Below are 16,080 nucleotides of genomic sequence, written 5' to 3'. Positions count from 1 at the left end.
AAATGAACACTCTAATGCAAATATTATCGACATAGCAATGGGTTCAAATCAAGAAAACATGTAATGCCCAGTGGATTTACGCGTCGGCTATGGGGGGTGGGGGGGAGGAAAAGAAAATGAGCTATGTCTTTAATGAATAATGCTTGGAAATGATCAAATAAAATATATTTTAAAAAAAATAAAAAATAAAGAGCTCATCTATAGGAGAGTGGTGGCCAGGAAAGGGTGTTTGGTCAGGGACATCACAGAGAGGGTGAGTAGAATAGGGCAGTTAGTGACGTACCCTTTCCAGGGATAATGGTAGTGTGGAATACTCTAAGTTTTCTGAATGCATCAGAGAAGGAGTGTATAATTTATTTTTCTGAATCCCTGGGAAAGGAAAAGGTAGGATTTCTTTCCAAAACTGGCTTCCTTGTTGAATGTTCCTCTGTCAGGAAGCATCCCCTAGCAGAGACAGAACCCTAGGATGGGCGGCCCCCTGCCTCATTCAGTGTATTTCCCTTGTTTTCATTTTTTCCTCAATCTCCAACCTAATGACCTCTCTAGTTCAATTGAAGTTCAGCCCTTTATTGTTCTGGTCTGGCTGGGTCCACAGACTAACCCTTTGGAAGTGAGCTGGCAGAGGCAAAGCCCAGAACAGGTCCCAACTGTCTATAGCCCCAGCTTGGACAAAGGAGGGTAGATGCTGACCTGCCCTTCCTCTCCTCCCTATCAGAGGGCAGTGCCGGTAGGCAGCGTCTGAAGTTTCCTCAGTGGGGACAAAAATAAGAACCCTACTTGAGTCATCAAAAGCCCAGGAAAGGACTTTAAATCAGGAGACAATCAAGATTACTCATATTCTCGTTTTATTTTCAGTGCTGCTAGTACAGATTTCTGTCACTGGCTGGATGGAGCTGGGGTGAACCAGCATGCTCCTCTGTTAAGCAATCTGAGCCCTATGAGGTCAAGTCCTCTTCCTTCCCCACCAAAACTAGATCTGTCCAGTATGGGTCTTGGGGGGGAAGTAGATAAAGCAAGGGAAAAGATAAGAGTTGAAGCTCAATTTAGAATCTCTTCAGATGTGGTTTCTGCCTTTTGGGAGTTCCATATTGGGATGGCCGTGCCATACTGTGCCTACAAAATAGATTCCCTTTCTTTCCTCGAAAGGAAAAAAAAAATCACTGAATCTTTGGAGGCCTGATACCTGAACTAAAGATCAGAAGAGTTCTATTGGATCCCAGAGGACAGACTTGGGAGAAAGGGGCAGAGAAGATCTCAGAGGCCATGTGGCCCAATCTACAAAAATCCAGCCTAAAAAAATGGAAGAATTGCCAATGGATTTTACCTTACTACGGTAATACCTACTGGTTACATCAATAAAAGTGGCCACCCAATCTGGGGGCAATAACCTCAGTAATAGGAAATCCACCCTCCCACACACACACACACACACTCCCCCACCCCAGAGGCAGCTCATTCTTCTCTTGGCACTACTCTCATTGTTAAGGTTTTCCAGACATCCAGCCCAAATTGTTTTATTTGTAACTTCCCCTCATTGTTCCTAGGTCTACCCTCTGAGACCAAACAGAATGTAGAATCCTTCCTTCCCATAAGTCCTCCAAATACTTTCAGTAAGTCTTCCTAGAGCCTTTTCTTCTCCAAGGTCAACATCCCGGTCAACTTCAACCAGTCCTTATGCGGCATGGTCTGATGTCCTTCAAGCCCACACCACATGAGGATTGGTTGAAGTCTTCCTCAGGATGCCTTCCAAAATCCTTTTGAATGTTCCTAGAACTGAATATATTATTCTAAATGTGATCTGGCCAGCACAAAGGACAGCAGGATTATCACCTCCCTGTTCCTGGATACTGTCACTCTCAATGCTCTCAGGAGAGCTTTTGGCTTCCAAATCCCATTGCTGACTCATGTGGAGTTGGCCGTCCACTGACACCTCCTAATTTGTTTTTGTTGTTGTTTAAACCTTTCCCTTCTTAGTATCAATTCTAAGACAGAAGAGCAGCAGGGGCTAGGATATAAGAGTTAAGTGACTTGCCCAGCTTTACACAGCTAGGAAATGTCCAAGATCATATTTGAACCCAGGACTTCCCAACTCCAGGCCTGGCATTCTATTCGGGGGCCCCAACCCCTAGTTTTTTTCAGACAAAGTGCTGTCTAACTATGGCCTCCCCATCTTGTACTCATGGGGTTGATACTTTTAAGGACTTCTAAAGAAAGTGAGAGCAGCATCTTTTCCCCATCCAGGTCCTTCTTTCCTAGCTACATCCAGACAACAAGATGTGGCAGAGACAGGAGATTTGCTGAGATGATGGAGTGTCAGGCCAGTTCCATCTCTCATCCCATTCCCTACCTCTGTCTTTAGTGGAAAAAACCCTAAATCCAAACCACAACCTCAAATGTTGAAAGAGCCTCCAGATCCAACCTTCTATTTCTCATAAGAAGGAAAAGAAAAGGAAAAAGATTTGTTTCGATCCAGACACAGATAATTCTCACTAAACCTTGGTGTTCAGAGAATGGCTATTAAGAAAAATAAATAAAATCATAGCATTAGGCAGAGTGATTGAGGTTATCTCCTTACCCCACAGAGTAATCACCACAACTTCCCCATCAAGTCCAAAAATGTGAAGACTCTTTTAAAGGTGTCTAGACAGAATGAGGAAGTTGGTGGACACACACACATGAACATGGGCAAGAGTATAAGTGGGTTTTTACCAGGGAAGCAGGAAAGGATGCACAAAATTGTGTTACCACCACCAAGTGGAAAAGGACTTCTAAAGTCATGGTGAGACAGCATGGTGCAATGAAAGGAATGATGAAACTGGGGCACAGGAATTGGGTTCAAATCCCACCTCTGTCACTAGTAACATTTGTGTGACTTTAGGTATGTCCCTTAATTTCTCTGTGTCTCAATTTCCTCCTCTGAAAAATAAAAGGGTTGGACTAGATAACTTCAAAGGTCCCCTTTAATTCTTTAACAATGATCTCTTTATAATAATAATTATAATAATAATAGATAGCAGCTAGCATTTATATAACTGTAAGCTTTGCAAAATCATTTTACAAAATATTACTTCCTTTGATCCTCATCATAACCCTGGGAGAAAGATGCTATAATTACCCCCATTTTACAGATGAGGAAACTAAGGCAGGCAGTAGTTAAGTGACTTGCCAGGGTTGCACAGCTAGTAAGTGTGAGAGGCAAGATTTGAACTCAGTTCTTCTTGAGACCAGGATCATCTGCTCTAGCTGTACCCAGCTCACCTATTCCAACCCATAATTGAACAGGTATTCTCTCTACATATTTCCTACAAAGTAGACTTACCCTTCTCAAAATTACAGTTATCTAGAACAGAATGGTACCTCAGAGGCCACCGAGTCTACTTCCTTCATTTTAAAGATAAGGCAACTGAAGCCCAGGGAGTTTGACTTGTCACAGAAGTACAGAATCTCAAGAGCAGGAAGGAGCCTCAGAAGCCACCTAGTCTGACCCATATCCAAGTAGGAATAATTATATTAGTACAAACTTGTCAAACCAGCACCCTCCAATGAAAGAGAACATACTTCCTACCCAGAGGCCCATTCCACTTCTGGATATCTCTAATTGCCAGACAGGTTTGGTGGCTGGTTTTCTTTTCCCTGATATGAAGGCTAAATTGATCTCTCTAGAGGTTCTAGAGGTTCTCTGCCCCTTGCTCCAATGTCTGTCCTCTAGGGTCAAACAGAACACAGACCTACATATTCTTGAAGCTGGCCATTAACCAGAGGAATGACTAAGAAGTGAGCCTCCTTCCTCTCACCTCCACCTATGGGTTTGGAAAGAGGCATATACCATCAGATGTGACCTACATGCTCTGCCATATTCCGTTGTTACACAAGGGGGAAGAATCATCAGAAAGGAACTGCTGTGGTGGGTGAAAGATGAAATGACTGAGGGAAATAACGGTTTGAGTTTCTGAGCCTTTAGACTTATTAAGTAATGCATGGCAATTACCCAACAAATCGGGACGAGGACCCTGCCTCAGCATAACACTGGACCCCAAATACAGGGGGAAGACAGGCTTTCAGACATTAAAACGATTCATCCAATAAGACTAATTAGTTAAAAGAAGTCAGCTCTACCTAGAATGTTCTCCTTCATGGCTGACTTAGAATTCTTAGCTTCTTTCAAGGCTAAGCTCATGTATGACCGCCTAGCCTGATTTCCCCAGTTCTTAGGACTCCTGACTGCCCTACTACCCTAACTTTTGTTCTTCAGCCAAGTTCAGCTCTTCCTGACCCCATATTAGGTTTTCTTGGCAAAGATATTTGAATGTGGTTAGCCATCTCTTTCTCCAATGGATTAAGGCAAACAGAGGCTATGTGACTTGCCCAGGGTCACACAGGTAGTGAGTATCTGAGGTCAAATTTGAAATTCAGATCTTCCTGACCCTAGACACAGCACTCTATCCATTGGGTCACCTGGCATCCCCATTTGCTGTTTCTTTATTTCTCATATTTTCTACTTACTTCTCCGGGCACGTGCTGTAGAGTCCCTAAAGAAAAAGCTCCCAGAGATCAGGGGCTATTTGTCTGCTATGGAAGCACATTTGCTGACCTGTTAATAAATGCCATAGAATTGAAGGAAGTCAAGCTGCCTCGAAGTTTCCAAGGCTATGGGGTATCAAACAAAACCCCCAAAGCATGGCATAGACCAAAGTAGCTCTTGACAGGCTGGGGATAAATGTCGAGGGGAGAGGGAGAGCACTCCTGAGCTGCCTTGCCCACTCCCAGCCCACCCTTGGCCTGAAAACACAATGGCAGCAGAACTGGGGGATTGGGGATTGACTGTCCCAGTTCTGCTCTGCTGGGGAAGGCTGCCAAACAAACCTCCTGTGCTATACAGGAAGGACTGGCTTTAGAGTCCTGGGTCCTAAATTCAAATCCCTCCTTGACTACTGGCTACCAGTATGACCTGTTACAAGGGAATCACTTTAAAAGACTGACATATATTAATTTAAGGTCGCCAAGGAATCAGCTATGTAATTCCTGAATGAAAAACTCAAGTCAGCCGTCAGCCTTTTTTGGAGTTTAATTACAAACAGGAGGAAGAAAGGAATTAGAGATAGAGAGAGAGAAAAAGGGAGAGAAGGGAATAGGGCTTAAATATCCCTTCTGTTTAGGCTGGGCCAAAAGGCCCAAGCCCTTAGATAGCTGGGGCAAAGAAAAGAGATCAGTCCCTATTGCTCACATGACCAAAATGGAGAAACAGTCTCAGAGGCCCCCACCTTCAGCTTCCTTCAGAGCAAGCTTCCTCAGAGCCCAGGAACCACACCGACCAAAAACTCAACCCCCTCAGTCTCCAGACCCTCCTATCTTTAAGGAAACCATCCAAGTTGCCTCCCCTCAGTCCTCACATCTACCAATCACTCTTCATCAATTTCCCTGTCAATGGAGGCTCTAGCTTAACCCAGGACCGCCCAGAGGTTTCTGGCTTTTGCACATGTCTGTTGAAGGTCATATTTTCAAATGATTAAATCTTTACTCCTTTGCTACAGCCCTTTCTAAATCCTGTTAACTTGAGTATGGTAGAGATTGGAATAATTAAATTTTGATCTAGGCTGCAGCCCTTACTCAATCCTATTAGGACTGAGTAGGGTGGAGATTGATTCCAAGTATCTCCATTGTATCAATTCTAAAATCAATCATGACTCAAAGAAATTCCTGTTCTATGCTTAAGCATAGGTCAAAGTCCTTTCCATTGTTCAGCAAGGGGTTTCTGTCCTAAAGTAATCTTAAGAAGGGAAGAGAAAGAACCTCCCATGCCAATGGGGTTCCCATTCCAATAGACTATCAGTAAGAAATTTTCCAAGTATGAAATATCCCAATGGTGAAATTTCCAACATTTATAAGTCTAAGGAATTTTGAGGTTTACAGACCATGGGCCAATTTCTAGACCTTTGAAATGAAGGGATTGGACTAGATCATATCTCAGGTTCTATGACCTGAAATTCCCTCCATTAGAGGGAGTCCAGGGTCCTAAATTCAAATCCCTCCTTGACTACTGGCTACCAGTATGACCATGGGCCAATTTCTAGACCTTCAAAATGAAGGGATTGGACTAGATCATCTCTCAGGTTCTATGACCTGAAATTCCCTCCATTAGAGGGAGTCCAGGGTCCTAAATTCAAATCCCTCCTTGACTACTGGCTACCAGTATGACCATGGGCCAATTTCTAGACCTTCAAAATGAAGGGATTGGACTAGATCATCTCTCAGGTTCTATGACCTGAAATTCCCTCCATTAGAGGGAGTCCAGGGTCCTAAATTCAAATCCCTCCTTGACTACTGGCTACCAGTATGACCATGGGCCAATTTCTAGACCTTCGAAATGAAGGGATTGGACTAGATCATCTCTCAGGTTCTATGACCTGAAATTCCCTCCATTAGAGGGAGTCCAGGGTCCTAAATTCAAATCCCTCCTTGACTACTGGCTACCAGTATGACCATGGGCCAATTTCTAGACCTTCAAAATGAAGGGATTGGACTAGATCATCTCTCAGGTACTCCCACACAGTAACTCTGCCTTGAAAGAGATGGGACTAAAGTCCAGGTCCTCTGGGTCCAACCCTTCTAAGCATCTGGACTTTGTGGGCAAGTCCCTTCCCCTCCTTGAGACATTTTCTCGTCTATAAAATGGAGATAACACACTAGCTATCCCCAGAGGTCAGCTGTGAAGAAAGTGCAGATCTTTCACATGTATACTCTCACTTTGGCTCACATGGTACAAGTCCTCATTACGTCTTGCCTAGACTATCAGTTAGCCAGTAAGCATTTATTAAGCACCTTCTCCTAGGAGTCAGGTTCCACCCTTGGCACTAATGAAACAACCCTTGCCCTCAGGAAGCCTCGAATCTAAAGAAGGAGGCAAGTACACCTAACTCTAAGTTTATACAGAATAAGTACAAAGAGAGGAAATACAAATGAATATACAGTCAATAAATACAAAGATTATAAAGTAAAATACAAAGTAATTAGAAAATACAAAGTAATTAGAGAGGGAAGGCTGTTGCAGGGCATGGCAGGCAAAGATTAGAAGGGGATAAATAAGCCACCATATCTCACAGGAAATGGAGGATTTCCACAAAGGAGAAGTGAACATTTTCTAGATGTGTGTCAAGGCCACCTCAAAAGTGGAAGAGATGTGGACAGCTAGGTAGCACAGTGGATAGAGAGCCAAGCCTGGAGACAGGAAGAGCTGAGTTCAAATTTGGCTCCAGATACTTCCTAGCTGTAGGACCCTACCCAAGTCACTTAACCCCCACTGCCTAACCCTTACTGCTCTTCTGCCTTAGAACTAATTTACAATAAGGGTTTCAAATGAAAATAAATCAATAAGAAGAAAAATCAATTTGGCAACATGGGTCCTGGCCTGGGGTCCATAGACACCAAAGGGTCTAAGGATAGATTTCAGGAGGTCTCTGAACTTTTTCAAAAACATATTTTAATGCCATATTTTGGAATAACTGGTTTCTTTTGTAATTCTATATATTTAAAAACACGGGCAGCTAGGTGGATAGAGTGGATAGAGCCCCAGTCCTGAAGTCAGGAAGACATCCTCCTGAGTTCAAATTTGGCCTCAGACTCTACCTGTATAACCCTGGGCAAGCTTGAAACAAGATGGTGGCTGTATGAGTAGGGAAAGGGTGAGATTGAGCAATGGCATGTGAAATGCAAAAACAGGGGAGTTGATTGAATATATGGGCTGAGGGAGAGGCGATCTAAAGAAAATACTGATATTATGCACCTAGAAAAAATGGAAACAGAGTGATCCCTTTACCAGAAATAAGGAAATTTGCAATCTGGATGACGGCAGTCATTCTGAACTTCTGAACTGGTCTCCCCTCTCCAATCCATCCTTCATAATCTTTCTAGAGGACAGATCTGACCATGCCACTCCCCTGCTCAAGCATCCTCAATGGCTACTGATTATCTCTGGGATAAAATAGAAAATACTCAACTTGGAATTTCAAGACCTTCTTTGTCTGACCACAGCCTACCATATTTCACATTACTTCCCTTCAGAGCAACTGGCTTTCAACATTTCCTTCATCTCAACATTCTAGCTCCTTCCTCTCTTTCTGCTTTGTACAGGCTGTCACCTCAAGCTTCCTCTGGGACCTTCACTTCTTCACCTTATAAGGACACTCCCTAGTACACACTAGCGGGAGGAAACACTGGGCTCTATGCTTGAGGACCTCAGGGACCCCTTCCAAACACTAAGATCCTCAGTCTGGCCAGAGCCATATTCTTTGGAGCAGTTAGAGCATTCCTACCCTCCTCTTCGAGGATCAGCCCAATTTCCAGAGAATTAAAGGGAATTCATTCGAGGTCAAAGGAGACCTTGAAAAGATAAAAATTCTACTTGCATTTGAGGTTTAGGAGCCCCAAAGTTCAAGGCTATAAACCCACCCTAAAGGTACCAGAATGAGTCATAGTTTCTGCTAACTTAACAAAAGCAGAATGTGATCTGAGACCTAGGAAGCTCTATTTGGACATAGTACTTGAACCATGCCTTCTTCCTGGAGGATCTCAGCCCCTGGAGGGTCAATGACTCATGAGTGTCTAATCAGTATGTGGAAAGAGTAAGAAAGGATGAAAACTCTTGGAAGAAGTCCCAAAAGAGCACTGGCTTCTGTAGGTCAAAAAGTCCTGGGTTCAAATCTAAATGCTTTTTAGCTGTGTGATCCTGAACAAGTCACTCAGCTCCTTCCAGCCTCAGTTTGCTCATCCATAAAAACAAGGGGATAATGGATTTTGTTCTTGTCTTCTCAGTGGTTGGGAAGAAGGAAGGGGGAAGAAGGGAATATGGAACTGAAAATAAAATAAAACTGAATTTTAAAATAAACATGATGATAAATAAATTAGATGGCAACTGGGCTCTCTTCCAGACCTGTATCTATGAAGCCTATGAAGTCAAAAGTCCCTCCTAGATCTATGATCTCATTCCACTCCTGTACTACAAAATTAATTCATCCTCAGCCTTTCCTATATAATTGAAAGGACCATTCCACCAATGGGTGCCTGGACCCTAAGGTTTCTTGAGGACAGGGACCCTCTCCTACCTCTCACCACTTTCTCAGTTCCCTCCCTCCCAATCAGACACTAATTTATGGTTCTCAGTGAGAACAGAAGCCACTCAGCTAAAGGACTAAAAGGGAGCTGGGGAAGGGAAATTCCCTAAAACATTGGGGGTCTTTTTTTTTTTCACTTCCAGTTTAACGGTTTTGAATGTCAAAATCTTAATGTGAAAAAAATTTGGCTCAAAACTAGAATAGAAAAAGGGAGATTTTAAAGAAGTTGTTCAAATCATCAAGTTTACTCCCTTTTGGACTATCCTGTATCCTGGCTGTGGGTCTCAACTGTAAAACTGGGGGAAATGTAAAACCATAAAAACATCAAACGGTGGCTGGGAGGAACCAACTAGTAACTGTAAACCAATGAGCAGAATGCTGGGCACACACATAGCAGGTACTAATATAAATGTTTATTCCTCCTCTCTCTCATCCACACAGCATCCTAGGGCATCCCTGGCTGGGTAGATCCACCCAGAAGTCTGCATTCCTGGTGTAGCTGGTTGGAATGCAAAGTTCTATATGCTGATTTACTGAGGCTGGGCATTGGCTTTTATCTCACAAACAGAACATTTACAGGGAAACCACGTTACTGTTCCAAGACAAATATAGGAAGGCAGCTAGATAGCCGAGTAGATTGAAAGCCAGGCTAGGAGACTGGAGGTCCTGGGTTCAAATTCTTAGCTGTGTGACCCTGGACAAGTCACTTAAGCCCCATCTCCTAGCCCTTACCACTCTTCTGTGTTGGAACCAATACACATTATTGATTCTAAGATGGAAGGTGAGGGTTTAAAAAAAAAGTCAAATATGGGCATTACCTCTTCCAAATATGGGAGCCCCCTTGCCCCCCTCTATAACACGAAAATGTATACACTGAATAGCAATTCTGCTCAGCTGGGATACAAAGTGGTTTCTCATACCAGGTGAGAGACACCAGGGAGGGTCAAAGGCTCCTAATTTCTAACATGGAACCAGCAGGGAGTGTTGGAATTGTAATCAAGGGGCACCTGGGTACAAAAGCTGGCTGACTTTGCCTCTATATCCTGGAGCAAGTTGAAATCTCTCTGAATCCAAGTTTCCTTCCCTGCAAAATGAGAAGGTCTCATGATGATCTCTTAGGTGGCTTTCACCTCTGCTAGACAGCCAATGACTGTCAGGTTGGGAAACCAGAGGGAGCTTTGTCCCAGGACAGGGACAAATTCTGTACAGCATTCATAACCTGTGCCTGCAATCATTTTATTTCTTATAAAAATCTCAACTCTGGATGCTCTGCCCATAGAGGATCACAGTAGTCAAGCCAAAAGGTATTAATTTCCAATTTGCAGAAGATGCTTAGCATTTACTTAGTTCTTCCTGAAATGAGTCATCCTCACACCTCAACCAGTATCTTTCCGGCAAATCTACCTCTTCCTGCCTCACCCTTCCAGAGAAAACTTTATCTTGAGAGAAAGATCATCATATATAATTCAAAGAGCTGAAAGGGGACTTCAAAGTTTCCCAGTTCCAAGCCCATCTTTTTCTAGATGAAAAAAAAAATCGATCTAGAGGAGGAAAAGGAATTGCTTTGTCTTTAGCTGGGTTCCCCCCACCCTTTGAATCCCCAATCTGTGATTTCATTGAATGAAGGGACAGTCCTGCTGTGGAATGACTCCACAGATGCAGACGGTCCAAGATTTGTAATATACCACCCAAGAGTTGCCTCCCGCTCAGAAAAGTTATTATTCATCTTTATTATTAATTAGCTTAGAGTCTCAGAGGCAAAACTTGAACCCAAGGCTGCCTCTCACAAGTAGCAGAGCCTGCCTAACCCAGCCTCCGGATTCGCAATGCAGTTGTTTCCAGTACAGTCTTGAGAAATGCTAAGGGCATTGGCTCACCAAATCAGACAGTTTTTAGAGTTGCTGCTTGAGTTTTTTGAGGGGTGGGGTGGGGCTGGACTATAGAAAAGGGAGAACAAAGGAAGAAAAAGAGGACATTTTAAATAATTAATTTTACTTAAAGCATATGTTGTGCTCTTCTCTATCGTCTAGTTTTCGGGCTCAGGCTAATACAATTTCCTCTAAATGTTAAGTCTCAGAAGAGTCTGGCCAGACAGGGACTCAACGGCCTGCCCCCAAATAACATCCGGCATCACTGAAGACATTTAGAGGGGCTTCCTCGTGGACTCAAAGCAGCGGGGGCCGTGTACCTAACAAATCGAAGATGAATACGCACTCGGCTCACGCTTCCGCTCCCCAAGGGTGCCCAAGGTCCAGCGGCCAGACCCGCAGCAGCTGCTAGTCGTACCGGAGGGGTTCAGAGGCCCCAATCCAGTTTCCCCGGGAGATGCGCTGGCCAGGGACCTAGGACCACCCTGCGCAGCAGCCCCCAGATTCATGTCTGGGAGAACCACTCAGGGAGTCTACACGCTTCGCCAGAAGCAGGGCACGGAAAAGGGAGGCGGGCACCTGTGCCCGGTCCTGTCTGCCGCCTTCCCAGTGCTAAGCCAAGTTCCCTTGCGCTCTGGCCCAGCAGGAGCTGAGTCGGGTAAATGGGGGGGGCAGGTGCGGCGAGACCCCAGTCGCCCACTCGACTCGCCGCTAACCCACTGGTGCGCAGACTTGGTCAACACCAGCCCGGCACCCCGATCCAGGACCAGCTACCCACCCAGTCACCCGTTCCCCCGGCAGCTCCCGACCTTACGTGAGAGGGAAGAGAGGCGGCTACGTCAGGAGTCCCGGAGAACAGACCAGCGGACCAACGTGCCCCGGAACGAGTGAGCTCCGAGGGGTGGAATCTATTCCTAGGCGCCTTCGGGATGGGGGCAACCACAGCTCCAGCCCCGCCCCGCCCCGCCCCGCCCCACCAGGCTCCGCCCCGAGCCCGCACCCCTCCCTCTCCCGTCAAGCTCCTCCTGGCCCGACTCCCCAGGTTTCCCCAAGCGCTTTGGTGACAAAATTCCTCCAGCCCCCCACAACCCCGTCTGTCGGCGCCCGGTGTCAGGGCAGGGAATGCTGCGGGCACCTAGGCGTAGCCGGGCGAGCATTCGAAATCTAGCCAAGGCTGGAGCAGCTGGGCTGTGGGGGCAGGGCTGCTGCGGCAGGTTTTAGCAGGTCCGGGCGAACTTGGCCCTGCTTCGGCTGTGGGCCCCAGCGGGGCGGGGGCGGGGGCGGAGGGCGAGCTCCAGGGGCTGGGCCTTCCCCCCCCCATCCCACCCGAAGGCGGGCTGGCCTGGGGAATACCAACGCCGATATTTCGGGGCTCTCATTTCATGTGTAGGCCCCTGCCCGGACAGACCAAGGGATTTAGTAGCTCCGTAATCCACGGCGATCCCAATCTCCCTACACGCCGTGGTCAGCCCTCGGGGCACCAGAAAACAGAGCTGGCGGCTGGCGCGCCCCGCCCCCCCTCCCCATTCCATGCTTCAGCCGGCTCTCCCGAGCTTCTACAAACAGACCTGGAGACGCCTCCGCAGTCCTGGGGCTTTCGAGGCGGACTCGGGGAGATCGTTTGGTCTGTCTCCTCCCAACGAGGACACCCCTTTCCCGATCCGCATGGAGCACCAGTTTGGCCATTTATAGTCCTCCATGGGAGCGGGGGAGCTGCGTGTGGCCCCTGGCCAACTCTGGGCGAGTTTCAAACCAGCTGACTAGAGTATCATCTCCGAACCTCCTCGCCGCGTCCCCTGCTTCGGCTCGGCCGAGCCCTACCGCAGCTTCCGGCAGGCTACAGGGGTTCAAGGCTGGGGGGGGGGGGGGGGCTGTTTACTAAGGAGCCACGCGTGGCTGTCCTAGTGTCCGATGGGGTGAGTTTAGGTTCCCCAGTTTCTGGGGGTCAGACGGGGAAAGGCGGTGGGGAAGGGGGAGTGTGGTGAGGCTCGGCCGGAAGAGGAGGGTTTTTGCTTTAGCACTAGAGACGGCCCCCTCTTTCAGGAAAGAAACTTTTTCCGCTCATAATTTCGGACTCCGAATTTCCATTGTGAGGGGATCTCCGCGAGGAAGGCCGGAGTCTCCCGGCCCCCCCCCCCCCACCGGAGACTGGGGGCGCTGCGGGGCTTGCCTCAGATTGAAGGCCCTCCACTGAACGGCCTATAGAAGCGGAACCCCCAGACTCAGTAATCTCCACCAGGCAGGCATCAATCGCATCGCTCCACATGGTCACGAGAGAAGTCTTGCCCTTTTCCGGGCGGTATTTAGATTCGTTAGACCTGTCTAATCGGTCCGCGGGGTCCCCTTCCTGCGATTCACACCCAGAAGCACCCAGGGGAGGACTAGTCAATATGCAAACCCTGATCCACTCCTGGGGCTACTCTATCAGCCCTGGGGCTATTTCTTGGCCCTAAACCTCTCTTCTTCACTTTCATACCTCTGGTCCAGGGAGTTTTGAGGGGGCAGCTGGGTGGCTCAGTGGATTGAGTCAAGTCCAGAGATGGGAGGTCCTGGGTTCACAACAGGCCCCAGACACTTCCCAGCTGTGTGACCCTGGGCAAGTCACTTCACACTCTTCTGCCTCAACATATATACATAGTAGTGATTCTAAGAGGAAGGTTAAGGGAGTTCTGAGCCTTCCATTCTCTGGGTGAGACTGCCACAAACTTTTTCCCCACAGCCTATCATGGCTGCCCTTTTATCACTCATTATATACGCTGGGCCTCTCTATTCCTTGCTTTCATTGCTCTGGGTATCCCCAGTATCCCCTCCAGAGGCCCAGATCCCATAACCTAATTTTCATTAAAATCTTCCTATGAATTGCTGTAGCCAAACAGCAATCTAAATCACTAGCCTCTAGAGCTGGACTGGAGGACTGCAGTGGGGCACATACAGCCACTTGGCCACCGGCTAGCCAGGCTGAGGGTTAGCCAACAGGCTCGCCAGCCACGGGGGAGTCTGCCTCACTTGGTCCCTGCATGCTCAGGAAAGCCGGCCCCACGGATGGCATTTGGGCCCTTTGAAGTGCCAAGGGCAGCCCCTCATGGGCCACCCAGTGAGATGGGCCCAGAGCCCTGGCTCCCTACACGAAGGGGGCAGGGGCGAGGCTGGATCCTCCTGGGAAGACGCCGCCCAGGCCTCCATGGAGGCCCTTTTGTGCAGCCTTAACCAAGTGTGTGTGTGTGAGCACTATAACACATACCAGCAAATGGTCCTGACCCCAAATAATGCAGAATAGGGTCTGCTGGACTCATCGGCAATGTTGACCAACCTCTGCTTTAAAAAAGCAAGGCTAATGCTCATCAGCATCCATTTAGAGAGCAAGAAAAAAGTTTTGGATGTGGCATAAAAAGATGAGATAAAAACAGAGTTACTTTTAAATATGTGATTTTAAACATCTGGAAGATTTCATTCCAAATTCAGAATCTGATCATTACAAAAACCTATCAGGAAAACAAATTTTAGTCTTAACATAAAATTCATGTCACTTATCACAAAGTTAAGACAAAGTGTATAAAGCAGGAAAATCAGAAATCGTATTTACAAAGGCATATGCCGTGCAAGTCATTGCCAAGACTACTCCTGTTAGTAGGAACACGGCAGGTGCTTTAATATACCACATTTCAAAATGACTGCTATGTTAAAAGATTTTTTTAATCTAAAATAAATTCAAGGATGGATTGTCTGTCTTCAAGGAGAAAAAGACCATTTTTAGTTGCCGGTCACTGACATCAACCACGACAGGTCTTGGGTGTCTCCAGTAGGTATAAAATGGATGGACAGGGTGCTCTCGGATGGATTCCCTGGCTACCAAGGCTACTTGCAAGTAGTTCAGTTCCTCCAAAGACGACTTACAATGGCAGGAAAGGATAACCCAAGGACCAAAGGAAGCTGGTAGGCTGCTCAAGCCTAGCATCTCCCCTATCCTGACTGCTGCTGCTCCATGGGCAGGGACGGTGGTGGAAAGCCACCCTCCCTGCCATCCGCTGCCCCCACACAGTCAGCTTCTGTAACTATTACAAGGACAAAATGCTTTCAACAAGGCAGAACTATCGGCCCCTCAGCTGGAGAACAATTTCCCATCTGACATGAGGAAGAGGAAAGGAAAGAGGCCTGGCCTTCCCTTCCTCCCTCCCTTCCCCTCCTCTGTCATACAGAGAACACAAACAACCCAAACCAACTGCTAAGATAAAGTGTCTGGTGGACCCCAGAGCTGGGCCGCTCTGTCCGCTGCCCGGAGACGTGCCGGAACAGCCCGTATTTACACTCTCCAGAAGAGCCTGGGCGCTCAGGTGTGCCGAGGACAGTGGCCCGTGGGGGGAGAGAAGTCCAGGAGCCGGGGCTGGTCCTCAAAGTTCTCAGAATCCGTGGACTCCTCGTCTTCCTCGATCACGGCACACTCATTGTGTGTTTCCTTGGAACAGAACGACACCATTGAGTAGGACGCCTTCCCGATTCATGGCAGCAGACTTTTATTTATCCAACATAAGACCCTACTGGGCGGCCCTAACAATCCCGACATGGCCCCATGGGCAGTGCCTTCTGATCCTCACAGGCTCTGGGAGAAAGGGAACAATTTGGTCCTAAGAGAGCGTGTCAGAGAGCAGGGAGAGCAAGCCATCATCACTCCAAGGCTTCCCCAACCATGGGGCCAGCACAGGCTTTCCAGGACGGCAGATGATCTGGACCGCGGGCAGGGGGGTGCCAGCTCTAGCGGGAGAACTTCAGAGGGTAAGAGAGCTAAGTCACTCCATTAGCTTTGGTCTCTTCACCTTTAAAAGGAGGGTTTGGATTAGATTGGTCTCCATTTAGTATCCCTTGGTTTGGAGGTGGTAGAAAGTAAAGCTTTCGGCAGGGCGGCCTCTGCTGGTAACTTTGGGAACGACACTCAGGCCTATCACATAATAAAGATGGCGGCCGGGCCCTGCCTCCCTCCCAGCCTCCTAAGGGTTCCCAAAGATGGGGTGGAGGAGAAAGCCATGAACTTCTGGGCCTCACAGGACTTCCAGGGACTACCCTGGCCTGAGGAGCAGGGGATGAAGAGGCCCAGAGCCACCCTTCCCAAT

The 16,080-nt window shown here is 47.3% G+C and overlaps 1 protein-coding gene across 4 annotated transcripts in view; it reads right to left on the bottom strand.

Annotated features, from left to right (window-relative positions):
• FBXO3 (F-box protein 3) overlaps positions 1 to 16,080 on the bottom strand; it is a 47,921-nt gene that overhangs the window by 16,902 nt on the left and 14,939 nt on the right. For 2 of the 4 annotated variants that reach the window (XM_007497252.3, XM_056801967.1), the window contains one exon: positions 12,544 to 15,786. In XM_007497252.3, coding sequence (XP_007497314.2) covers positions 15,760 to 15,786 — 27 coding nt within the window. In that variant the 3' untranslated portion in view covers positions 12,544 to 15,759. The remainder of the gene's footprint in view (positions 1 to 12,543; positions 15,787 to 16,080) is intronic. The other 2 variants (XM_007497250.3, XM_007497251.3) reach the window with 1 other exon arrangement.

The sequence above is a fragment of the Monodelphis domestica genome, chromosome 6 (genome assembly GCF_027887165.1).
Source record: "Monodelphis domestica isolate mMonDom1 chromosome 6, mMonDom1.pri, whole genome shotgun sequence".
NCBI lineage: Eukaryota > Metazoa > Chordata > Mammalia > Didelphimorphia > Didelphidae > Monodelphis > Monodelphis domestica.
Note: the sequence above shows the minus strand (reverse complement) of the source record. Positions and strands in the feature narration are given on the sequence as shown.